We start from the raw sequence: 25582 nt of genomic DNA on the forward strand, positions 1-25582 counted from the left end.
CCATATTGGCACTAAGTCCCCAACTAGCTGCCCGTAGCAGTTGATGGGGGATGCGAGCTGGCATGCCGGGCTGAGCAAGGTGGGCGAGCTGTTGCGGCATTGGAAAGGCAACGCTGCCCTGCAGGAAAGGGCCCGGTGCCTCCCCCCACTGGCCCAGCCTGGCCGCCTGCTGCTGCTGGCTCAGGGCCTCAAGAGCCAAGGGACCCTGGAGGTCTGAAAAGGACACGAGTCATTAGTTTTAGAGTCACTGGTGTTGTTCTCATGGTTCTGTACACAGTGGAGGTAGGGATCTTATTAAACAGATTATCTATGAATCAATAAAGAAAAGGTACCAAAAAAAGAAACATATTGCATTATATATGTGAGAAAACCATTTGATTTGATGCCATCATGAGCAATGGAGATGTTTGTGAAGAAATCCTGGGGAGCACGATTAGTTAGTAAGTCTACTGTGATGAATTTTGCTGAGCACCTACAGAGGTTCTAGAAGGAACCAGGGTAAGAACTGGAAGGAAACAGCCTGCAAAGTAGATGCTTTCTAAGCAGGATCTAACAGAGTGCATCCAGGTGGTGGCAGTTGCAATGCTGAGGAGGGACATTCCTTTGCTGCACCTGAACTGATAACAGTTACAGTGGATTCCTCAGAAAATGAGGAGTTGAGTGTGCACGAGTGACAGAAAAGTCTCCTTTACGGATTAAACCAAACTGCATCAAATTCTGCATCTAGGCAGTCATGTTTCCTGCTGAGGTTAGAAAACCTGCACATCTGGGGAGAGAGATGCTATTTAGTTTTCTTTTTGTGTGTTTGTGTTGACTGTTTGATACACAGGACTGGAGAAGTAAAAAAGATTTGGGACATGTGCACATCTAAAGACTTGTAGGTTTACATGCATCTCCGCTGATGTTTCAGCCTCAACGTGGACACTGTCTTAACATCGGACTGCAATTTATTATGATGTAGATTCATCATTAACGTGAACCTTTCAGCTACCCAGCATTTGTTTGCATTTTTATGTTATGAAGAGCATGTTCCGTATTTCGAGATAATTAAATCCAAAGCACAGGAAAATGGAACAATAATCAATGAGCATTACTTTGACTGTCATTATTTCCTTTTAAGTTGATACGATGCGCCATGTAATCAAACTTTAATCCAATCTGCTGACATTGCCATCACAGAAAATTTATGAATGTCTTTTTGCAAACAATTAAATGGCAATGCATCTGGTCTAACTTAATAAACCAGATCAGCCTGTCAATAATGCCTTTAACATTTCTTATGTATTACTTGTGCAATCAATAAAACAGGGAGATGAGTCTAAGAAAACAGTTTCAACAGTGCAGAGCTGCTACATGATAGATATAAATGTGAAAGATAAAATGATTGAGAATCTTCACACAAGACATATTTCACATCAAAACTGAAAATCACATTCTTTTAAACTGGTAAGGTAACCAGCATACGAGCTTTAAAAACGTTTTGTATATAACACGTTTGACAAAATAATAATAATTTATGTTTAACAAATTAAAATATCTATACTTAGCAATCTATTGCTAAAGTAAAAGTTATAGTGTTGCACTTACCCAGACCATCTCCCATGGTCCCTTCTTGTCCATCCTCCCCAAAGCTATTGACCCTGTTATGCTGTGACATGCCTGGGTGGTGACCTCCTGGGTGGCCCATTGGAGTCCTAATGGAGCTACCCATCTCCTCCACCCCTCCAGACTCTGGGCCATCCATAGTTGGAGACTGGACAGCCCTGTGAGGCGGTATGGGGCCACTGAAGAAGGAAGCATTGTGGCTACCACCAGTGAAGGCAGGACTGAGCTGTTGCTGCTGCTGTTGACTCTGCTGGGCCATCCCTGGGTGCTGAGGCTGACTGACCCGAAATGGAAGCCTGGAGACTGGATACTGTGGGGGGAAGGGTCTCCCACTGGTAGGATGTGGAGGAAAGGCGGCGTTTGGTGGTGCCAGGTGGTAGTTGAGGGGTCTCTGGGAAGCCGAGGGGTCTTTTCGATGGAGTAGAGCATTGGGAAATCCAACTAACCCATCTGTCTGAGAGTCTAGACTTCGACTTTGGCCTGTGTCTAAATCTCCCTGCACCAAAAATATAAACAGCAATTAGCAAAGGCATTACAATTAAGGTTTTCGCTCAATCACAAAGCTCTTACCAGAGTTTTTTAGCTCTGCTAATGTTGGTTTATATAAATACAGAAATAACTTGCCTGTTTTTCCTTCATGTCAGTGGATTTCCTCTCTGGTGTCAGGAGACGGCTCTGTTCTGACTTTGTACATGCTTCTAATTTACCTACAAGGGGGTCAAAAACCAAATTTCAACCATTACATTTGTCTTTCTGATAACATTAAATTACAGTTATGTGTAGCAATAAGAATCAAAGGCATACCATTTCTTATGGGGTCTGCCTGAAGCTCCTTGTCAGGGCTGGGCTGACCAATGCCTAGAGGAGAAGGGTGGGTCACTCCACTGTAAGGGATGGGGGAGCCTCGATTCTGAGCCTGCAACAGGTTGAAGTTGTAGGCCATGGCTGCAGGGTGGCTCATGATGCGAGGGTCCACGGCAAAGCGATTCTGGTAACCTGGCCAAGGCAACTAGGGAAAATAAGAACATATGAGCATTATTGATCAGTGAACCAAAGAAGATTGTGCAGCTGCCAGATGCTGGTAACATGTAATTGGTAACAACTGTATAAATAGAACATGCTAAGCAAAAGTCTACTGCACAAAATGTTCTATGTTAACTCTTTAACAACATAAATTAATATCTACAGTGAGGCTCAATGCGTTATAATATCAGTTAAGTATTGCTCGTTGATAAAGTTGGACATTAGCTCAGTACACAGGCTTGTATTATTTATTTGTTTGTTACTCGAGGCTGAAAACTTACAGGCAGAGGCATGGACATGACCATGTTGCCACCATACACGGCTGGAACATAGAGGATACTGGCGCCTGTATGTGGATCTATCCTCTGCACAGGACTGGGCGACTTGCCCATGGCAGCTGGTGTACCACCTAAGGGTGGGGAGAAAGCCCGAATAGGGTTTCCCATCAGCACGGCTGGGTTCGGTTGAACTGCAATAAAGGAAGGTGGCAATTAGAGAAGGTGGCAATGTAATACAAGGTAAATACATATGGTTCTTAGCCATTTTTAACCATAATGGTAAGCTCATAGCCTGGGGAATGTTGACTTTACTCTGTGACTCTACAGGAAAGGACGGCAAAAGATTTTTGCCTTTGATTCACTTTGGCATGAAGTTCAGGAAGCAGTAATAACCCTGGATTTCATTTGATTTTTTTTTTACAGTTTAGTGCTGACAAGCTGCACTTGTAAGCGCTACAGACAAACTGATATTATTCCCCTTGTGAACATCATATTACATCCATGCTGTGTTGTTCCAGGCTGCCTCATATCAAGCTGTCAAAATGCTTCTTTGTACGCATGTCGTGAGACAGAAAAACTGAAACATTGGAAATAGCACTGCTGTAAAACAGGTCCTTAATATTAAAATATAGTAGTAAGGACAAAATAATGGAATTCTTTGTACAAAGCTATGTGTGAACATCTTCATTTAAACCTTTTCAGTTTCACTGTCTCCTGTCTGTTATCTTAAGGCTTGTTGAACCTTATATTACAGAGGGATGAGACGACATGGTTGTGCTGCTTTATATTGGACTGGATTTTCAATACCACACTTAAAAATCTAAGATTTCAGCTGAAGCTCTGTCTGCACATCTGAACAGAGGCAGCCTGTTATCTGCTGCATCTTTGCCTTCGTCAACAATAAAGGACACATTTTCCCAATATGGAAGCCCTCCATATCTAGATAATCAACGCGGGTCATAATGGGTACACTCACCATATCCTTCAGGTGGCAGGTGCTCTGTGTTGTTTGCATGTTTCCCCTGTAAGAAGAAAGAGTCATTAGCAAGTGCTGAATGAAGATGAGACCATGTGGAGAAGAGAAGAGACTCAACGCTATGTGTGAAGTGTGGGACAAAAACGCATCTGGCAACTGTAAAGGAACACAGGAACTGGACATACAGCAGCTGCAGGATGGTCCCGACAGTTCCTCGTCACAACAGATAAAGGAGCATATTCATATTCATATTAATATGTAAAGCAAATGTTTTCAGTTTTATCTTCACTCAGAAATTACACTTCGATTGTGCTGATGACACAGCTGATGATCATCAATAGAAAAGGTGCAACCTCACTACAAAATTGACTGAGAAATTATCTTGAATCAATAACTGAACCTTATCATTTGGAATTATATAATGCTCAAAAGCGAGGTATTGTTTGATATTGGTCGTGAGGAATATGGGGAAATTTTGCTTTACAGAATTCACATTCATCCGCCAACACCACACGTTTTGATCAGAATCTACGTGGAGACAGGTTTTAAAGTTTGCAAATTATTCTATTATTAAGTGACATTTTAATGGATCGTATTTTGGCTGCATATATCACGTATTAACCAAAGATATAGACGCCAAGAAGGGTCTGAGCTTTAAATTAGGAACATGCTGTGTATGCTGAGAGAAACAATATTCTGCACAATGCATAGAGGTAGCATATTGGTCTGTGAGTTACATAGTAAGACTGAGGTGAGTGAGAGGAAGTCTGTGTGTGTGTGTGTTTCTAAAGTCGACTGTCGCTGCGGAGCTGCGGCTCATTAGGCCCAGTGGGTGATGGCAGCAGGTCGGCAGCTGTGGTGATTTTGTTAACCTTTACCTCAGGGCAGGAGGGAGGACAGACACACAAAGACATTTCAACCTAAGCAAAACAATCAAGCGACATCCTTCCAGCAAACCTGCGATGCCAACTTCCTATCTATGATGTTTTTCTGGGGCTGAAATGAATGACCATCAAGTAATTTCCTGTGATGAAAATTACATTGATATATTTTAATAGATGTGTTTTGTACCTCCATGTGCAAAGCCTTTATAATCTCTTTCCTCTCTAAAGAGAAGCACCAATTTATTCTTGATTACCTGTTTATCAGTTCCACCAACAAGTAAGTGCTTAGCCAACGGATTATATTAACACAGAAAAATCCACAACATTGGAGCCTCTGAGAAACCATCCTTTACCCGGTTTAATCTTTTTCAAGACTGTCCTCCTCCTCCCGCCTTAGAACACTCATTTATTATTTTAAGTATAGAGGATATAGCAGAAGTAAAGTCTTGGTCATACAAATCTGTTGACGTGAACATTAAATCCACCTTGTTGCCATTTGATTTTTTTGGGTTGGTCTTTGACAGAAATGGAAAATGCCCATTAAAAAAATAAGAGGATGCAACAGTTTTTACTTCCTGATTAACATCTTACCTTAGGTGGTGACTGCTGCTGCTGCTGTTGTTGCTGCTGCTGCTGCTGCTGCGGACCCTGCTTGATGGAGGCGGGCTGTGCATGCTGAGGATGCGGATGGTGGTGGGCGTGTAAGGCCTGCGAAGAGTGGTGTCCCTGCAGGGGCCTGAGGGCACGCGGGATGAACTCCGGGGCCAGTGGGTTGAGGACATAAGTCTTCTTGAGCTCCAGGGCCTCGAGTTGAGCCTTGATCTGCTCAAAGGTGATGCCGTGTAGGCTCGAGTTTTCGTGGCAGATGGAGACAAAATGCTCCCAGAATTTTCTGAAAATGGAGAAAAAGGGGAAACAACAGATGGAGAAGTTTTACTTCTGTTCTGCTTTATCTCTCCTCGTTTGCAATCACTCTTTCATGGCTCATCTTGTTGGTTTTGTCCTGCTGGCAGTGGAACAAATTACTCTTTGTGGGGGTGAATACATAATACTGTTTAAAACACTCTTTGCAAAAGCAGGTATAAAGATGAGAGGGAATAGAAATGAATCAACAAAAAGATGAAGTACACATAAGGGAGTGGGCAGGGTGGGCAGAGACCCAGAATATTAGTGTGCTCACATTTGTTCTCGCTAAAGCTTTCATTTGACATAGCAAATAATAGAAATTACATGTTAAGTTCTTATAGTTTTAAAACATGCAGTTACGTTCCTGTCCATAGTAGTTGCTGTTTCACATAGGGACAGGATACAGTACAACGTGTAGCTTGTCCCATAACTAGTTCATTTTTTTTAAACTGATGCACAACACAGAAGACAGCAGCCGAACCCACCACTTCTTAAACTACTCCATATTGACTGAATCGTAACACTTCCTTCAGCTACATCACTGACCCGTGAACTTTTACTCCTGGGAGGAGCTTCCAAGTCAGGTGAACAATTCGTCTGCTCAGGACATATCAAATTAATTGCTCTGTCTCTGCTGGCTGACATTTGCAAACAAACACAACAGCAAAGGACTTGGAATCTCCAAATGACTAGCAGAGACGAAACAGACAGTTGCCATGGAGATGGAAGGTGGGGAAGGGGTGAGCAGATTCAAATGGAGAAAAAGATCAGCGGCCAATGGGGAACTAGATGACTGCAACTAAAGGCTGCAGGAAAATGAACACTTGTCAATGTATAACCTGAGTAAATGGGTCGGAAAATTAATAACGACCTAGATTACCTGGGAATTGGGTCATGTCATGTGACTCTACAAGTGCCAATTCACTAAAGCAAACCAGTGACATTAGAATACTTGTTTAATGAATCGTTCATTATAACTGTACTTAATGCATAAACATCCGTTAGACCACAGTACTTTAGGCGTTAAACAAAAATGCTTCTATTTACCTGCAGCGCCCAACAGAGCACAGTGCTATGGGGTCTCCCACAACTGCAACCAGGGACTGGGCTCTGGTGATGGCCGTGTTGAGCAGCTTGTAGTTGGAGAGGAAGCCATAGTCCAGGTCCTCAGTCGAGTCCTCGACCAACTGCTCTTTCCGCTTGATGGCCGTCTGTTTGTGCTTGCAGGTGTGCCGCGTCCGCACAGTGCTGAGGAACAGCACCCGGAACTGTTTACCTGCAAACAATGATATTTTAAGTTCTCTGAGAAGTGCTATACAAAGACAAACATGTTGTTAAAAGAAGCAAAGACCATTGAAGAAACATTAATTTATGTCGTTATAATCATTATTTCATTGTTTCAAGCACACTGTTCCCTTAACTACGAAATAACTGTGTGTGTGTGTCTGTGCGTGTGTGTTCACATGTCTCATGTGTGATTAACAGTGTGTAAATGACTATTGCAAAGCAGCTGTTTGCAATAAGTGGAAGCTACATCGGCCTGAAGCAGAGGAGAGGTTGGTAGAAGAAGCCCTGACTACTTATACAGGGACTTGATGAAGGGCAATATGAACACTGATGACAGCAGTGGAAGAAGTTAGTCTGCAGAGAGAGGAGCTCTCGCTGTAGGGACACACAGGTCTTCACAGAGAAATAATAATGAGACCTTTGGGGATTTAAAGTTTTGGGATTTGATTGTCTGCCACTACTGTTTTTTGATGCCTGACCACAGCTCTTTCTTCCAATTTCCCATGCTTTGAATAATTATGATAAACACTGTAACCTTAACAAATCTTACTCCATGGTTTCTAAATTGTGCTTGCAATAAATAACGAAACATTTCAATTTTATTACATAACTAATTATTATTGCAGATTTGTTTCTGTATTCACAGATTAATGGTGTGTGCTGTTTCTCACCTTGGACATTGAGCACTCTTTCCACGCTGACCTCATGCATTCTCTTCTTTCGGAGCTCAGCACGAATGCGGAAAACCTGGTCAGCGTACGGCGACACCACTCCGATGCTGCCGTCGTCCAGCTTCCCCCAGGACACCGGCCACTTCTTGCGCAGCTCCTCGACTCGCTCCACGATCTCAAACACCTGAGGAGGTGGAGGAAAAACATGAGGGAGAGAAGACACAGTGAGGCTCCAACGCAGGGTCTCGTCACACCATGATCACTCAAGATCTGAAGTTTTCCATTTTCAGAGTTGACCTGACAAATTATTTTGTGTCAAATCCATTGTGTTTTGTAACTGAACATATACTAAAACAGTCCATCAGCCTTACTAAATCCTTGTCACTGATTTATCACAATCGTAATAAGAAGGTAGAAACCGTCACTTAATGTTGATGTTTGGGTTTCATATCAGTCCTTCAACATGTCAATATAAGCAAAGACTAACAGGTTTCAGCTTCATGTTCAGACTATAGGTATACTGTGGGAAGCTTTGAACTGTCAGTGCAATATTATGAAATACTGTCTTCCCTTTGAAGCTCATCAAAGACACTCCCGAGACAAACTAAACAGACACGCTTTTGTCAGAGCATTTTAATTCCACAAGATTAGGATATTGTTGTAAATGCTTTGACATGTGTGCCGTATCAGAGGGACGGGTGGTAATTCGTTTGGCTTTGCTGACAGTTTGGGAACAAAGTCAACAAGCATCCATGTTTTAATTGGTTATAACAAGTCAGGAGAAGGGTGGATTGTTGAACCAAAGCAAAGTTAGTCTGCAGAGAGACCAATCACAGGCTCGGACTGTCAGTGAATCATGCGTAACGACTGTCAAAGCTCTTGGTTGGTCTCCTAATGAAGTTTATGGGTTTCAACTTCAATTAGGATATAAAGATAGCAGGATCTCCTATCTATTGTGATGAGATGAAATAAACAGTGCAAATAAGTATCAGAGAAATCATTCTGCTTTTGACTTCAGTCAACCAAGCTCAACTGAATAACCTGAAAGAAATTCAATTTCACTGCATTCAAACCCCTGAATTATTTATACCAATTTTATGTGCGGTCTAACGACTTTGCACAATTTGAAAGTTATATTGCTTAGTTATAAATACACTCAAATGCACCCAATCTTACAGGTCACCAGTTATCACTCATGTTATCTGGAAATGTAACAATTTTGTCAATTTAATTATTCAGCACTCAAAGATGCTGCAGATGTGATCGGGAAGGAGATGCAGCGGTGGTGCACACACAAACCAAGTATGTTTTGGGGAAACTGCTAAACCTGCTTATTTGTGCAATTCGCTCATCAGCCAATCATGGTGCAGAGGTGCAATGCATACAATCATGCAGATACAGGCCACATGTTCTCAGAATGTGGAAAAACATGATCTCTGGGCTGGAGGTGGCTGATATGAATATTTTCGCAACTGCAGAGCTCCTGAGTTTTTACTCAGCATGTCACGTGTTTCTTCAAACCCATACCTCAGCGTTGTTGTAGTAGGCAGTGCTGTTCTTCTCCTGGACATCTTCTCCTCTGGCTGTGAAGAATGTCAGAGGGTAGAAGTCCTTATGGGAGGGCTGCTTTCCACTTGCCATTAACTTCCCGTCATAGAACAACTCTGACGTGTAGCTGTAGGAAGAGGAAGAGGTAAGAGGGATACGATATAAAATGTGAAAATGTGGCATAAAAAATTAAAATACAGAACAAAACCAATTAGGTCTTAGAGTCAGGTAACTCCATGTCCTGCACTTGCTCACAAAGCATGCAATTGAAATGATAGACCTGTGAAGACCTATGTGTTTGAAGAAACACAAGCAATGTACTGTAAATGTGAAGACATCTTAACCTCACAAGGAGGATAGATACAAAACGTGAACCACCAGTAATCCTGTTTACTCCAATTCAAAGGCTGAAAACTTCCATTTGCTTCTTCAAGTACGCTTGTAATATATTTTTGGAGTTCCCTACATTTGTTGTAGCACAATGTGACCCAGCAGTAAACTGTGTTAACCAGTCGAATACAATATGCAGCCTGTGGCATTGAGCTGAAGTTCTGTTAACCTCAAAAGAATGGAGATGGAGGTGAACACTGTCCTAAGTAGTTTGTGTTTCATCTTCTCCTGTGTAGCAACCCCACCAACACAGCCCCTTGTTTTGTCAAAGAGCTATAGCCTGCATTAACACAGGCTTCTATTACCGCCCCTCACCCTCATTTTCTTCGGAACACCTCCACCCACCACACCTTCTCTTTAGTATCTCATCAATTTCAGCCAGTTTCAACACAAGGCAGTGTTGGGGCCCTCACACCTACTTGATGATAGCTTCGTGGGAGCGGTAGTTCTCGCAGAGGAGGATGCGGCAGGGAAATTCCCGGGGGTAGTGCTCATACAGCCGGTCCAGCAGTGACACGTGCAAGTTACGCTCCCGTGCAAACTCGCTGTACACGAATGGACTGAGCTGTATATCGAGGACAGAGAGTGGTGGGAGAGAAAAAAGCAGAGAGGGAGAGATAGATAGAAAAACAAGTTAGTTTCAAAGCATTTCACAGGTACCATTTTGACAACCTCGGCCTTAGATCATCTGGAAAACATTGCAAGGGAGATCTGCACTACTTTGCTTGACCAGCTGCCATGGCAACCCGACCCTGAACAGGAGGCAGAGAATGAATGAATGGATGGATGGATGTATAGAAAGCTGGATGAATGAATGGTTGGATAGATGAATAGATGGATGGATGGACGAACAGACCAAATGATGGATTTTACAGCGGTTCCAGACCATTCCAAATTCGTAAGATTGGATTTCTCTTATCTTGGACAGCATTATTGCTCTTTTGTTTAGCATGACTGAGCTTGATTTGTGACTCTTCCCCAAAGTGCTTTTATTGAAAGGAGGTTATACATTTTTTTTTAAATCACACATCGACCCAAACCTGCAGACTCATTTGCCTTATCCATTTCGACAACTGCCATGTGTAGAACAAGACCGTAATCTATCTGGAGCTTGAATCTGCATTCAAAAATGCCAGTGAGAGGCTCGGCTAACATAAAGAGGAGCCGCAGTCAATAAGAAAGCAAACGATCAATAGAGGCCATGGCCCGCATTGACAAATCGGCTTCCTCTTGACTCTTGAATGGATGACTAACTGCTGTCGTGGGAGAAAAAGGGAGATATAGAAATCTAAAAAGGGACACATCCTTCAATTGAGGAAAGTGTGAGAAAGTGTGTGGAAAACGAGAGATGGACACAGGTGAATCTGTTTTTCTCTGCTCCACGAAAGAGAGTATTAATTGAAGCAATTACTGCATGGCAGACTCTTGCCTCATCTTCATCCACTGCTTACTGGTAATCCTCAGCACGTTTAATACCTCATGTTGGCTCAGAAAGCTTGACTGACGGGAGTTTAGGTTTGTGTTGAATTGGCTGAGGTGGTCTCCAGAACCACGGCGCTACACTGGCTGCTGTCTGTTCTTTTGTATTTGAAGCAGAGTTGAGTCTAATCTTAAACAACGCACAAATGTTGCTGCTGTTACATACAACTTTTGTACGTTTTCATCATGGTTTATTTTAGGAATACAAACACAAGTCTTCAAACATCTGAGATAATGGCCCCAAGAAATGATAATGTGGATTTTCATCATGTGGGGATTTGCAGACTAACTGTTGAGTGTTTGTATTTACCTGCATATGGTCCCCAGCCAGCACGATGCGGGTGGTCTTGCTAGCTAGAGCAAAAGGCATGATGGTTTCACACTCCATGGCCTGGGCCGCTTCATCCAGTAGGAGATGACTGAAAAACCCTGCAAAAATGGCACACCCACATCAGCTTAGAAGTTGATAGAAGCAGTCACCTGTTACCTATCATTCCCTGTTGAGATACTGCAGTAACACAAACCTCAGAAATCCTTCTACAGGATATTGCTTAGATGTAACTTGTGCTATTACTATTTAGTAAGAAAGTACATGCAAATTCTCACATAAAACATACAAATAAAATCCAAGTGAATATACTTGAATCAGATGATTCTAAGCAATAACTAGACCATTTTAGGGTTAACATTTTTATTACTGTTACATTGGCAGATTGTTGATGACTTATTTAGTTCAGCAGGAAAATTAAAGCCCTGTAACTGTCACCAATGCTCTGTGCTTTATCCCTTTTCCCAACCTCTCTCTTAACCAGCAAACCAAAGGTAGTGTTTTGTGGACGTTTTGAAAGGCTTGAGCTATACTGTAGCCCTGATTTAAAAAGCTCAACCGGTGCTCGGCAGTGTGAGGGGAGGGGATGAAACAGCATTGGAAATGAGTGGGGAGCGGAGGAGAGAGACTGAATAACAACCAGAAAACAGCCTCTGAAGCCCCAACACTATTTCCACAAGAAAATGTATGCAGATATGAAATGCGACGGTTGGAAATAACTGAATAAGCTCTGTGGAAAAAAACTAAAGAGGTGGAACGATTTAATTTGAGGCAGCTAACTCCTTAGTAACAGCCTTTTAAAAAATTTAAAAATGTATTGATTCTTGCCCTGAACTATGAAAGCTTCAAACCAGTGTTATCTCTGGTATGTGCGCATCCTTGAAGCACAGGCTTGAACCTACACTTTGCTGCATTGCCCTGTTACTTGTATGATTGCAGAACTTAAACAACTGAGTTTATCTAGTAGAAGTTATGAAGTGAGAATTGCCTCCGAGTGATTTTTGCCAAAACAAAAGTACACAGCGCAGACGGGGGGAAATGTCTCTGTGAAATCTTAAAACAGACTAAATACAATTACAGTCGATACTTCTCAATTATGCAATGATATCTTCTCCACTAATGGGTTGTTAGATAGTAAGGACTGCTCTCGATGACACAGAGGTCACTTATAGCAATGATGCAGAGTAATATGCATGCAATTACACGCATGGGTAAAATCTCGATAATAGGCATAAACTTCAAATCATGCCCTTGAGTAACCTCTTAACATTGTGTATAAATGAATGAGCAGCCAAGTAGCACAGTGTTTCATTGTGTTGCTGACAGGCGCATCAATTCAGACAGTGCTGTTAAAGCAATGCTTTGAGCTCTTTATTTCCCTGTCTTGCTCAACAATGCGGCCGAGGGGACATCATGTAAATGTGCTTCTCCTTGTATCACATTGTTAATTATCGAGGCCGGGAACTTTTGTTGACCTCTCCGATAAATTGTAGTCAACAGGAGACCTGATGCATCCTGCCTCCTTGCTCTTTTACTTTCGATCCACATGAACACGTAAGGGCCAAATAACACTCACAAATGATGTACATGGGTCATTACAAGTGGGAATGTTTCCCCAGGCAGGGAAGTAGAGATTAGGAGTGAGGCGGACACAGTCTTTATGAGCACCCAGCAGACAAAGAGGCCGACGTGAAGGAAAATGGAGCGTAATGTTTCACCTGGGACGCAGATGCCTTGGGGAACCTGTCTCTAAACAAGAGATCCAAATTACATTTCTGTGGCTACTATCTGTCACCGGACTAATAAAGGTGTTTGAATTTGGACAAAACAAGGCAAAGAGTGTACGGGGATAATAAAGCCGAGGTGAAGGTGATTCGGTGGAGAGATGACTGTTGTCAATAAAGCCCTTCACCTCACACACCCCGTCTCTCGCATTTTCCCAAGCACAGTGTCTTTCAACCCTTTTCACACAAAAAAAAAAATCTGTGATGTCTGAGAGTGAAAGTATCGATGCAGCTATCAATTCACCATCACATAAACACAAGCTTCTTAAAGATCCGGTTTGGAGGCTATGTCTGACAAATGCAACTGAAAAATGGGGTTAAACAGGGTAACACTGCATTTTCCTACTCTGTACGAAAAGAGCCTACTATATGATATCGGAATGTTTCGGTGCCATTGGTGAAAGGACATGTTAAGCAAAGGAACTAAACATTTTTTTAAGCCATTTTGTTGAAATGCCTGATAAGCCCACAACATCAAATCATTGAGCTACAATGAGCTCAAACTAATTATTAACAACATCTTCCTGCTAACTCACCCCAGGAGCTCTTTAGGCGACATTTACTGATAATTCTCTTTTTGGAAAACCTACTTTCTAAATCTCTCGACTCATGGACCCAAACCTTGAAAACCAGCAGCCAGGAACATCATCACTACCATCTGACATGAGACCGTTCACCATAGAGACGCAGTACCAGCCAGAGCATTAGAGAGGTTAGCGTGATGTGATCAATAATTTAGTATCGCCCTCAAAGGATGTTATACTGAAATGGCCATTGATAGGAAAAAGGTCCCTGACTGAATATATGAGCCACAGTCTGTATCATCAGGCTGCAAGGTCCAGAAGCCTCCAAATGGATCAATATTCACATGAACCCCTGCTGCATGTCTACTGGAAAGTGAAAATACAGCATCACCTTTAGAAATGTCTCTGCTGTAGCTTCACATTGATCATTTTACAGCATTTTGTTTCCAGAGAGGTTTATTTCACAAATTGAATTTCCTTGTGCTTCTTACTGGCCTGTGACTGGTCAGTAGAGTGCTACATGGAAGGGATTTTTTCATCGGCTTTGGGATTTATACAGAAAATAAGTTGTGTCAAACAAGTTTGTGATGATTACTGATACACCACTTTTCAGATTTCCTAATTACAATCACGAAAGGTTAACCACTTATAATAAGTTATAAATTAAATACACCATCGTCATGTGACTTCCCTGCAACAAAAGCTTCCAACTGCATGGGGCTTTAGATAAGAAAATGAACAGGGAATTTAATCTGTGAGATAAGAGTCGCTGAGAAAGGACCCTGCTGCTCACAGCAGGTCACTATGCTCACTTAGGTGAGCAGACAATAAAAAGAACCTGGTTCTGCACATGACAATGAGATTAGCGTATTTGCAAAAAAAGAAAACCAGGTATGTCAATTTTACACAAGCCAGGTCACATATGTTGAGGTGGGAGATTTGTTATTGGTACTTAGTAGACTCGCCAGCTCCCAGTTGCCTCGTTTCCTGGCCATTTTCATCACTGTTGAACACCAGGAGAACACTACAGATGAAACGTTGGGAGGAGGGCTAATGATGCAAATTACATTAGAAGCAGATGGTGTTCCCAGGCAACAGACAAAGCCCCCTCCGCTGACACATTAGAGACGGTTATTAGCATACACTGACAAATTGGTTTGTTTTTTTCTGTGCCTTTTACCAAGCTTAAATGTGTTTGATTCCACTCTAAAAGGCGAGTCCCTGCCAACTTTGGCTATCAGAGTCACTGGGGATGACTGAAGAACAGGAAATTGAATGCACCGAGCCACGTCTGCATATACTTATGCGCTTTAATATTTTGTACCATGTATTACAGATACAATGTTACAGGCCTAAAGTAAATGATATCTGACAAGAAAATACAGCCTTATGTCTGAGTGTTGACGCAATTCTATTTCAATATTTGAGCCTGTGGTTTTTACTGCAATTGAACAGTATAAGTATTTTTAGTATTTCCTCCACCTCGTTTAAATATAAAAAGGTGCAAAATTAAGAGACCCTGAAGAGATGACAACTAGAATGGAACTCAGAACACATAGCTCCACCAAGGCCCAACAGTGCCCTTTAATTCAATATACTGTATAGCTAAGCCACAAAGCAATGCAGATCATGAAATCATGATCTCTATTGCGGAAGAATGATGGGTTGCTATAAAGATAGACCAAATTAAAGCCCAAAACCTATTAACAAACATTTAAATTTGCTAGATTCGGATATTAATAAATATAAGTCCCCAAAATATGATTCATGAAAAAAACAAAAGCCTTGCCTTGCGATTTCAAAGAAAGTGGAAAACTATTCCTTCATCCACCTCTTTGTCTTGATTCAAACCAAACTCTCTGTAATTCTAAAAAGAAAACTACCAACCAACAAGAATGCCAATCAGTAGAGCAGCGCGCATTCCTCCACAAAGGCCCAAGAGTTCCTTGAAATTCAGTCAAAGCGCACTTTTTCCAGGAAAATCATTTATCCTAATCCCCTAATTGTTTTTGGATATTTAGACGACTTTCCCTACCAATTGCAGAACCATCTACTGTAACATCTGCACCTAGTTAACCTGCCATACCGAAACAATTCTTAGGAACTCTATAATTCGTCAAGTTCCAAGTTGACCAAGGACATGAAAGGTGTTGAGGACAGTCACCAAGCAGCCCAACTATCCTAGAGACTATCAACTACTATTTCCTCATAGGACTCACCAGGCTCCAAGTCAAGCTGGCAGAGGTACTGGGAGGTGCTGAGGGTGACCACCACCACACGGTGCCTGAGGATGTCCTCCCTTGTGGGCATCTGGAAATTGACCCCTGTGTGGGAGACGAGACAGTACTGCTGGACCACTGGGTTGACCGTCTTCACCCAGCGGTTCCTGAAGTATACCCTGGAGACGAGGAGAAGAAAGGAAAAAGATTAGCAGAGGTACACCTAGGGGAGGATAAGAGCAATTACTTTGGTAGTCTGGTACTTTGGTAGACTACCATAAAAACGTTTTTTTCATCACAACTATACAAGAACTAGTCTTCATTTAAAGTCTTTGTTAAATTCATTTGATCCATAAGGGTTATTCAAAAGTTGTTTTTACATTTTTAGATGACATATTCTACTTTCTTTGAGAAATAAATATGAAAAGTTGGACATGATATTCTGTGAACACCCCAGGTCTGGAGAATACTGTCTGTCAGACAGCCAGGAAGTAAAGACCTGACAGATTATCTCCTTGGGATGTTGGTCAGTCCTGTTTAACAGCTGACCCCGAAATATTCATACTGGCTTTTTATCCTTGAGTGAGTCCACTCATCCTAGCAGAGACGAGGGGAGCTGAGAGAGGAGTTTGCTGCAGTGATTATGGAGGACTTCACTGGAACCCATTGAAATCAGCCTGCCCACTCATGTGAAACAAGCCATTTGATTGCCCATATGGTCCCTAGGCTTGTGTGTGTAGACACGCACACAAACACACAGCTGTCATGTTAGGTCCTGGCCGATCAGGCAGACGTTACTTTCCTGTGCTTTGTGACCTCTGGGGCCGCTTGAAATGTGACCGCCGCACTTCTGCAGCGTATGCAAGGTGAGTGTATCTGTGTGTGTGTGTTTGTTTATTGCCTTAAAGCAGAGGGAAAAGAGGATAAAGGCACATTTCCAAATTCAGCCTGAGGTCTGCAGGCCAGCCCTTGAACTATCTCTCTATATTATTTATGAATTATTCTGACTGCAGGCTTTTCAATGATATTGGTGTATATATAAATGAGTCTCATTCAAATTCTCTCTGGCAAGGTGGACTTCTGCAACCTGACCACGACCACTAAACACAAAATATCCAATTTAACTTTCTGTCTATATTGAAGCATCATTATGAAACTATTTGACCTTAAAATTGGATGCAGGAGACAACGAGGAAAATACACTGCTTGTTCAAATCCAAGACAACTGTGTGCATTAGGGGGCTGTAGTCCTAAAAGCTGCGAGAAGTGACTTTTAATTAAAAGTCATAAATCACAGAATATACTGATTAAGTTGAGACCAGCTTGGAAGCTTTCAACCGCAAAATTATATAAGTTATCGTTATTTTTAATCAGACAAGTAACTTTTGTTTCTGGAGAAGCTGGAGGAAAATTAACTTGTCCTGTGCTTCTAACGCTTAATGTCAGGTTCTGGAGTCGTATTGGCTACTTCAGGGGACTTTAAGATTTTTAACTGAACACAAAAGACCATGCACATACAAAGGGCACAGGAAGCATGTTTCTGCCCTTAACCACAGAGTCTTCTTTTGACAAGTGTAAGTCCTTACCTGAGAGGTCTGGCATGTGGATTGCCTGCTTCGACGTAAGGATGAAGATAGTCCTTAATGTAAAGGTCAGCCGCGCTGTTGGAGTGGGTGCAGATCAAGACCCTGTAAAGGCCAGAGACATAGAATGTCAGACATGAACCATAATACGCAGTTCCTACAATACGCAGAGGGAGAGATGTCATGAACACGCAACATAAAACCTTGGGTGGTGAATACCTTCTCATTAACCTTGTTGCTTGTAAAAATTGCCAAAGAGTAGAAGCTTTTAACAGGAACGTTGTCGCTGATTGTGACAGCTGCAGGAGCACAGACGCTCTGACAATTCACCGGTTCTTTTCCAAGAACACCACTCAATCATCCAAACAGGAGGACAAGGAGGTCATAATCAATTTGATGCGAGTGGTTGTGTACATGGAATGGATGTTTAATCATGGGTCAAATTTGAACAGGTCCAGCTAGATAATACTGACTATCTAACCTGAATTAATGTGCTCGTTCTCTTTGATATTTGCAACTGAAGCACAAATAGTTTATTCTAACACCAATGCATACTCCATGGCTTTGCTTTTTTAGATCAACAGTGACTAGGTAAAATGCTTATTGGACAAAATGCCAATTTACAGTCAATTCTTTTTATCCCTAACAGTGATTACAATGTTGTAGACAAACAACAATGGCAGCTCTGTTCACTCTTCAATTGTAAACTGTGCAAAACTGTTGTATATAGTGACACATTCAGAGATTGGTGAAACCTGCGACACTCGCTTTTGAGCATTGGAACTGTGTAGTAACAAATACTGGGTAAACCTGACCATGGCATCTTCTTCACCATTTTTAACAGTTTGATGAGCAGGCAGTACAAGTCCAGAGGGGTCACCTCCCCTTGTCTTAGCTTTTAAAATATCTATAATTCATCCTAAATGGGTTTTGAGTGAAATGAAAAATGAATATTACATTGTAACACATTTCCAAAGCCCTTTTTTTTTTTTTACATTACATATATACATCCCTCTTTCCCTTATCAAAGCACTAAATGCTAGCTTGTGTTCAGGGGACACTGTCCAAGGTTTGCATTCATTTTTCATAAGGACCGGGGAACCGGTTATGTGATTATGAAACATCGCTTTGCTTCAAACACAAGGAAATGCATGATTTCCTTTGGGCATCTGTAAACACTGAAGGAGCTCACTAATGATGGGAATCCTCACTAAAAGAAAATGCAATCTTATTTTGTTACACAACACCATGCGAGTGACATAACTTGATGGATCAGATTATGGTTTGCATTCAACATTCATTTCAGCCCAGGAAATGCATTGATAATCAAACTATCCATGTGCACTGACTACAAATGACACAAATTCATCCAAATGACCATGCGCGCACACACACACACACACACTTTGCAGCTGAGTCTTCTCTTAAATTCAAATGTCAAACCAAAGAATGTTATTGGCCCGGGGCAATAACTGAGGTGACTGCACATCCCAGCATCCCCAGCCAACTCCACCACGCCTTTTGACTGACCTCTCGCCATCTGAAGCTTTAGTGAATGATTCCAGTCGGCCAGTCAAGTTCAGGCAGGTTCCCTGTCGGCCATTGCAATTTCAAAATAACTTGGTGCAAATCATTAACCCATTTAGAGAAATCTGACATGTTGTATCAATCCTACTTACTTTTAATAGAGGTCATTCCCAATATAACCCTCTAAGCTAGAGACTAACTTCAAAGAGTCAGAGAAATCATAAATCCTCTTCATTTCCAAGATGCTGCAAGTCTGGTGAGAAAATAACTGCTGTAGACTAAAGGAACTGAACATATTTGTTAAACCACATAATGTGGATAACGCCGATGTGCAAGCCAACGCACACCATGAAATCATTGAGAAATGTCAAGCTGAAAGTTCAACAACAATATGTGTTTAAATCTCATTTTGGAACAACCGACAGCTGTTAGCGGCTTCTTTCACAGCTGATCCTTGCAAAACACTCAGTTCTAGTACAGGACTGACTGAACTAAACGTGGAAAACCAGTTTCGAATATTATCATCATTGTCCTCATCACTACCATCTAACATGAGATGCCGAGTCAAGAGAAGCATTTCCAGTCATCACATTAGAGAGGTTAGTGTGACATACATGTTCAATAATCCAGTATGGCTCTAGAAGGATGTTATAAAAACTGAAATGGCCCTTGATGGGAGAGATTCCCCTTGAAGTCCATAAACAACAGCCTCAAAATGACCATAAAGTTTAATCATCTGATCTCTAGATCAGCAAAAACTGAGCATTACAATCTTAATGAAGGTAGAATTTTTGCAGGGATGTTGTGTTACACTACACTGACATGACAGTGCTTTTCTTTACAACATTATTTAAAAGCTCCTTTTCCACAGGTAAAAAAAACAACAAACACCCAGCAGCTCCTGGCTTTTGTCTGCAATGGGATTGGATACAGTCTGCAAATGTGGGTGTTAAAGAGGTATACGATATACATTTGCCCAAATAGAAGACTCTCACCAAACCACCCAGGATTGCCAACAGAGGTCAAAATGATATCAATATGCGCGCACCTGCTTGTGTCCTGGCGGAGGATGTGTTTGACAGCCTGTGCCAGGGTGAACGTCTTGCCGGTGCCGTACGGCCCAATGATGAGGACTGGGGGCAGAGGGATGGAGAGGGGTGTGGTGATTGCCAGTATGGCCTCTTTCTGTTTGGCATTCAGACGGGGGTCCAGCTGCTCATCCCACTGCCTGAGGGTCGAGAGAGGACGAGGAAGTTATTAGGGGAATTAACAGACTTTAGACAACTTTTATTGAACATTTAGAATTGATTTTTCCATTTTCACACGTTAAGGTAAAACACTTCCGCATAATCAAGTAATAGCCTTTAAACATGAGAGAAATTCTGCTCATTGAATTAACTTTAGTGGGAAAGAGATAAAGTAAAAAAGACAAATTATTGCACAGAATGAGAGGAAATGTATGCTCACACAAGAGAAGGTGTGGTGGGTGAGCTGTCTGGGAACGAACTGTGGGTGGATGTAAAAAAGGGAAAAAGACTATTGACAAACAAACTCAATAACTAGAAGCTCTTCCTTTAAGGGGTTCTTCTTCCATACTCTTTGATATATCATTAGAAAAACATACATGGTATTAATAAGTTATGCAGGCAAAGCTTTTGGCACACACAAAACACAAGAGGTAAGGTGCACAGAGTGACAGAGACTAGCACACACAGTGTTAGATTGCTGTTGATGAAAATTATATAGTGACAATTGTTTTATTGCCCATCCATAACATAAAAGAATGCAGAGTGTATTTGTGTGAAACAATACAGATGGGTAACGGAAAGGGATGCACAATTGTGACTTCATATACACACACAAACTCGAGCAAGTGTGAGTTATTGTGCGTGTAGTGGGTGTGTGTTTGTCTCCTAGCATCCCTGTCCTCATTACGAAGGCTGCGGCATCAAAAGCTGTGAATCCACCAACACCAATTGATTGAGCTCCAGCTGAGACATAGTTGGGGGGCAGAGAGATACTGCAGTGTTCGAAAGTGAGTGAGTGTGTATGCGTGCGTCTTTCTGTGTCGATGTGTGTGTGTGAGTATCATACATACGTGTGTGTGTGTGTTTATAAGAGAGATGATTGATAAGATCAAGGGGCATGGTAAGGAATGATGACACCCTCTAACAAATAAAGATGTCTGTCTCACGATCAATGTATTGTGTTGAGCTTCCGTGGTAGTCGCACTTTGTATAGTTTCCATCATCACTTTGACATGACTGATTAGGACATCTTAAGGCAAGGCAAAAATAATTAAATTAACATGGAATCATATCATACAGATTAAAAGTGGGTAAAACAATAGGAGGTTAAATCCAAGACTTTTATTGTGCAAAGAGCCCAAATAGTGTCCATGCTGCCATCACCTCCTTTTATACTGTGGCCCAAGTAAGACTCTAAATTAAAGCATAAAATGGACAGTCAACATTAATTATCTATATCTGTTTTAGATCTATATTTTGAGAACCGATCCTACTTTCAAATCTACAGACTTCGAGCACCAACATAAAATCAGTACTCAGCCTTCTGAGGTGTAAGATGTAGACCGGAGAGGATGGCATAGTTATGAACGGCTGTTTATACGTTATTTATTTTGCTCTTCAAAAAAAATTAAGACCAAGATGCATGGCTTTAACCCAGAAAGTTTACTTTGCAAAACTTGTAGTTTAGGTGCGAAGGTGTGAGTTTATACAAGAAGTTCTTCTATCTTGGGCAGCCTAATGACATCACCACTTGGGGCAAATGCCAACTTTAAAACCTCGGCTGAATTCACTCCTTGGTCTACATTTAATAAAACTTCCTCACTTATCCAATTAAAACAAAAGTCTACATCAATCATATCCTGGAGCAAGAGATAAAGCACCATTCTGAAAAATATGAGCGGATTATATTTGACTTTAGCTCTAGTCAATAAAGATTACTACTCCGCTCCCCTCACCTGTCTAGCTTCATTGAGATATCTAAAGCTGCAAGGAGCTGCCGGAGTTTCAGACTGACCGCCAAGTCAGCAGGGCGAGGGATATTCAGGTAACTCTCAAATTGATGTGGTGTCCCCTCTGTGAGGGTAAGTTAGTGTGATGTGCAGGTATTAAATGATATTCTGTATAAAAGAGGATCAGCAGTATTTATCATACACAGAAGAGTGTAGATGCTCCGTACACACATCTCTCCTTGATCTCAAAATGATATGAATGAAACGTGTAGCCTTTACTAAATATCTAACAGTAACATGAAAGATTTTGCCATGTGCAGAGAGTAAAATGATATTTTCCTTGACTTAATTTGATTATTTATTTATTATCACTACTATATTTACTTCTGTTGGCTGCCTCAAATGTAAAACTAATTTCATGGCTAGTCTGAAAGATTTGAGCATGAGTGTGTGTTTGTGTGTGTGGAATACGCACCTGTTTGGACTCCAGGGGATGGTGGGGACAAGGCCAATGTCAGGGAAAAGGATGGTGTTATCTTTGATGCGATCGAGGGCATAGTGCATCTCACAGAGCGGCAGTCTGTTCAGCTGGAACTGGAGCTCCACCTGACACAGAAGAAACACCCAAGCGCTTACAACTAAGTCTGTTCGAAGTCTGTTCGTATATTTAGACACAGAGTTTGATTCCACTTCTGTGGGGAACAAAGACAGATGTCTAACAGTTATATTGTTAAGTAAGCAATGACAGAAAAAACTAAATATAATACAAAGCAAAAGGGAGACCATCAGGGGGAAAGCAGGGAAAAGACCAATGCAAAAGAGTGAAGTAAACAACAAACATAAGAGCAGGAACTACTGATTTTACAAGAGAGAAAGACAGGAAATATCAAAGATGTGTGAAACATTGCAAGGACCCACAGACGAGATAGGGATATTAATTGTAGCACATAAGGATGCAGAAGTATTGTATGCACAAGAATAAGAAGATTATGCTCCCACAGTGATAGAATGAGGGTTGTTTTGATAACACCGAGCCTTGTTTCCTCTTCCGATAGCTGAGGGAGCGAGAGATATATAAAACCGAGGCTGCTGAAGGTAGTTTTATTTAATAATGGGAGATTTCTACGAAACCAGAGAACCTGAGACAAAACAGTGTAGTCATTGCACACACACGTTTTCTTGGAAAGATTGACTTCTTCTGTCCTGTAACTTTTTTATTAAAATGCTAATCAAGGGGTTCAAAGAGCACAACATCTGAGCAAAAGGAATCATGAGCTGGATGCTAACAAAATTTGCTTGTATTACAAGATCATTCAGCAGCATTCTACACTCTGTTATTTCATATCTGTTCCGGACAGCAGGACAAAGACACAAGTGCAGCCAATACCTGTAGTTCTCGGTCAGATTGTAGCCCTAACTCCTCAACACAGTCTTTGCAGATCCGTAGGAAGATGTAGTCCTTGGTCTTCTCCTCAATCACAGCCTCGTAAACTCGCTCTTTGACCCCTGGAGGCGGCTTGCAGCTGACCCCATGAAGGCCCAAGGGGAGCACGAGGACTGAGTTTACCTTGGTCATCACTAGCCGACCAGCCAGTGTGTCCTAAGATAAGGGGGACAATGATATTCAAGGAAGCTGGCTAGCAGAGCACTAAGAGGCAGATATAGTATTTAATACATTAAAGGCATAAATAAATGTGATAAGTGTGGAATGTAAGTGCAGATGGAGTTACCTCGGAAAGTGTTTCAGTGAGTTTGAAGCGTGCGAAGAGCTGTCCGTTCACGGCGTACTTGGCTCCAACCGAAATGCCGGTCAGCATAAAGCTGTTAACCAGCTGGAGGTTCACTTTGATGTTAAACCTGGGAGGACGATAATGGACATTTGGTTATGTTTTAGCAGACCTGTGATATAATACAAGAACATTTAAGAAAGAGTTAGGTTAGGTTATTTATTTGTACCCGTAGGTAGATTTGTTTTGCAGCCCCAAAAAAAGGGTATCCATCCAAACACAGCTCAAAATGATAACACACTGACCGAATACAAGACCACAAAAATGCTAAAATGCTTCTCTCTCAATAGAAAAATTGGATAAGATCAATATGCAGATGGAGCTATAACCTATTCAAATTAACAATTGCAGCTGGAACTAAACTATTCCCAGAGCGTTTTGTTTAACCCCTTGGGACTACAAGCCTTCGACCAGAGGGCAGAAGCTGAAACTCCCCATGCAGAGATTCTCTGTAACTGTCTGGTGCACAGGGACTCTACACTCGTCTGAGGCTCACCAATCAGCGGACTGGTCCATTTCACAACCTGACTGTTTCTATGCATCAAAGACAGGGTACCAAACCATGACACAAAAGAAAATTATAAAACAGATTCAACATGGCGGCGTAGCAATTACGATATTGTTATCGATAGACTAGTACCAATATCCCAGGAAATTTTTGTGAGTGAGGCACAGGGGAGTCCTGCCTTTTTACCATCATCTTAAAAAATCCTTACAATTTTTCTTAAATGTAAGGTCACTTAAATAAAAGAGTATTAGTGAGGCAGACACAGACCTTCAGATAAAATTGGGCAAATATTCATTCATGCACATATTTGGTGCAGAATTTGAGTTCTTTTGATAAAATGTCCTTTCACTTTCCCCCAGACATTTTAAGATTGCCCCTCTGATCTCTGCTGAATTCAATATGATGAAATAGGAAGCAAGATTGTCAATGAACTCTGACGGTGATGATTGACATATGCAGACAAGTTACCATTGCAAACCATTGGTGATGCACAACCAAAGGGACACTCGATTGGTTAGGGTAATGCATCAGCATTCTCTCTGGACTCGGGATGTCAACATTTAGAACAGCTGGTGCCTTTTAACCATCAAGTCAGTCAAATGGTGAGTTACTAGTTTCTTTCGACAATCAAGAAACAAATCTAGTCCTGAGATTATTCAGAGAGTTAATCTAATAGAAATAGTCCTGAGTTAAAGGTTAAATTATAGGTTGCATATATGTGTATGGAGTAAGCTTCCATGAATGGTTTAACGCATGAGAGAGATCATTCCTATGCACATTGGAAGTGCAGAGGATTAAAAGAACATTTCCTCATGCAAGTAGGAACACAAAGAGATCCTTTATCTACTTATTTTCCAAGTCAAATGTCAGTGGCTCTCACGAGACACGATCTAATGAAGAGCAAAAGATACAGCATTCACTGTAATTTATTTTGCCATCAGCGCCATGATTAGTGGAACCAGTGGAGCAGGACGTATGGAATTTTAACTCAAGGGGGGGAAATCAAACCTAATTTTTCCTCACCTACCTTTGAGGCTTCAACTTGGACACAAATGGCCATTGCACTGTGAGGCAAGCTGTGTGTGAGATACACTCTCTCACACAGCAAATTCTCAATAAAGGACAAGTCTGACACCTTGTGGTGATTTTTACAGCCTCAGACAAGCTCCATCCTGGAACATCTATTATAACAATGATTATTTATTCTGAGTAGTCAGATCTCAAATAATCATTATCTATAAACCTTAAAACAGCATAAGAGCCATTTAAAATGTTTTCTTGACAGAAAAGCTTGAGGG

The 25582-nt window shown here is 41.5% G+C and overlaps 1 protein-coding gene across 1 annotated transcript in view; it reads right to left on the reverse strand.

The window, feature by feature from the left end:
- helz (helicase with zinc finger) overlaps positions 1 to 25582 on the reverse strand; it is a 47688-nt gene that overhangs the window by 6059 nt on the left and 16047 nt on the right. Inside the window, exons 14-31 of the mRNA XM_053417902.1 lie at positions 23720 to 23846; positions 23377 to 23589; positions 22465 to 22595; positions 20061 to 20240; positions 17489 to 17590; positions 15903 to 16081; positions 11358 to 11476; positions 9988 to 10133; positions 9158 to 9305; positions 7631 to 7814; positions 6720 to 6948; positions 5358 to 5658; positions 3883 to 3928; positions 2910 to 3097; positions 2410 to 2614; positions 2230 to 2312; positions 1588 to 2101; positions 1 to 213 (exon numbers count right to left, since the gene is read on the reverse strand). The exon at positions 1 to 213 is cut by the window's left edge and continues 46 nt beyond it. Coding sequence (XP_053273877.1) covers positions 1 to 213; positions 1588 to 2101; positions 2230 to 2312; positions 2410 to 2614; positions 2910 to 3097; positions 3883 to 3928; positions 5358 to 5658; positions 6720 to 6948; positions 7631 to 7814; positions 9158 to 9305; positions 9988 to 10133; positions 11358 to 11476; positions 15903 to 16081; positions 17489 to 17590; positions 20061 to 20240; positions 22465 to 22595; positions 23377 to 23589; positions 23720 to 23846 — 3308 coding nt within the window. The remainder of the gene's footprint in view (positions 214 to 1587; positions 2102 to 2229; positions 2313 to 2409; positions 2615 to 2909; positions 3098 to 3882; positions 3929 to 5357; positions 5659 to 6719; positions 6949 to 7630; positions 7815 to 9157; positions 9306 to 9987; positions 10134 to 11357; positions 11477 to 15902; positions 16082 to 17488; positions 17591 to 20060; positions 20241 to 22464; positions 22596 to 23376; positions 23590 to 23719; positions 23847 to 25582) is intronic.

The sequence above is a fragment of the Pleuronectes platessa genome, chromosome 3 (genome assembly GCF_947347685.1).
Source record: "Pleuronectes platessa chromosome 3, fPlePla1.1, whole genome shotgun sequence".
Lineage (NCBI taxonomy): Eukaryota > Metazoa > Chordata > Actinopteri > Pleuronectiformes > Pleuronectidae > Pleuronectes > Pleuronectes platessa.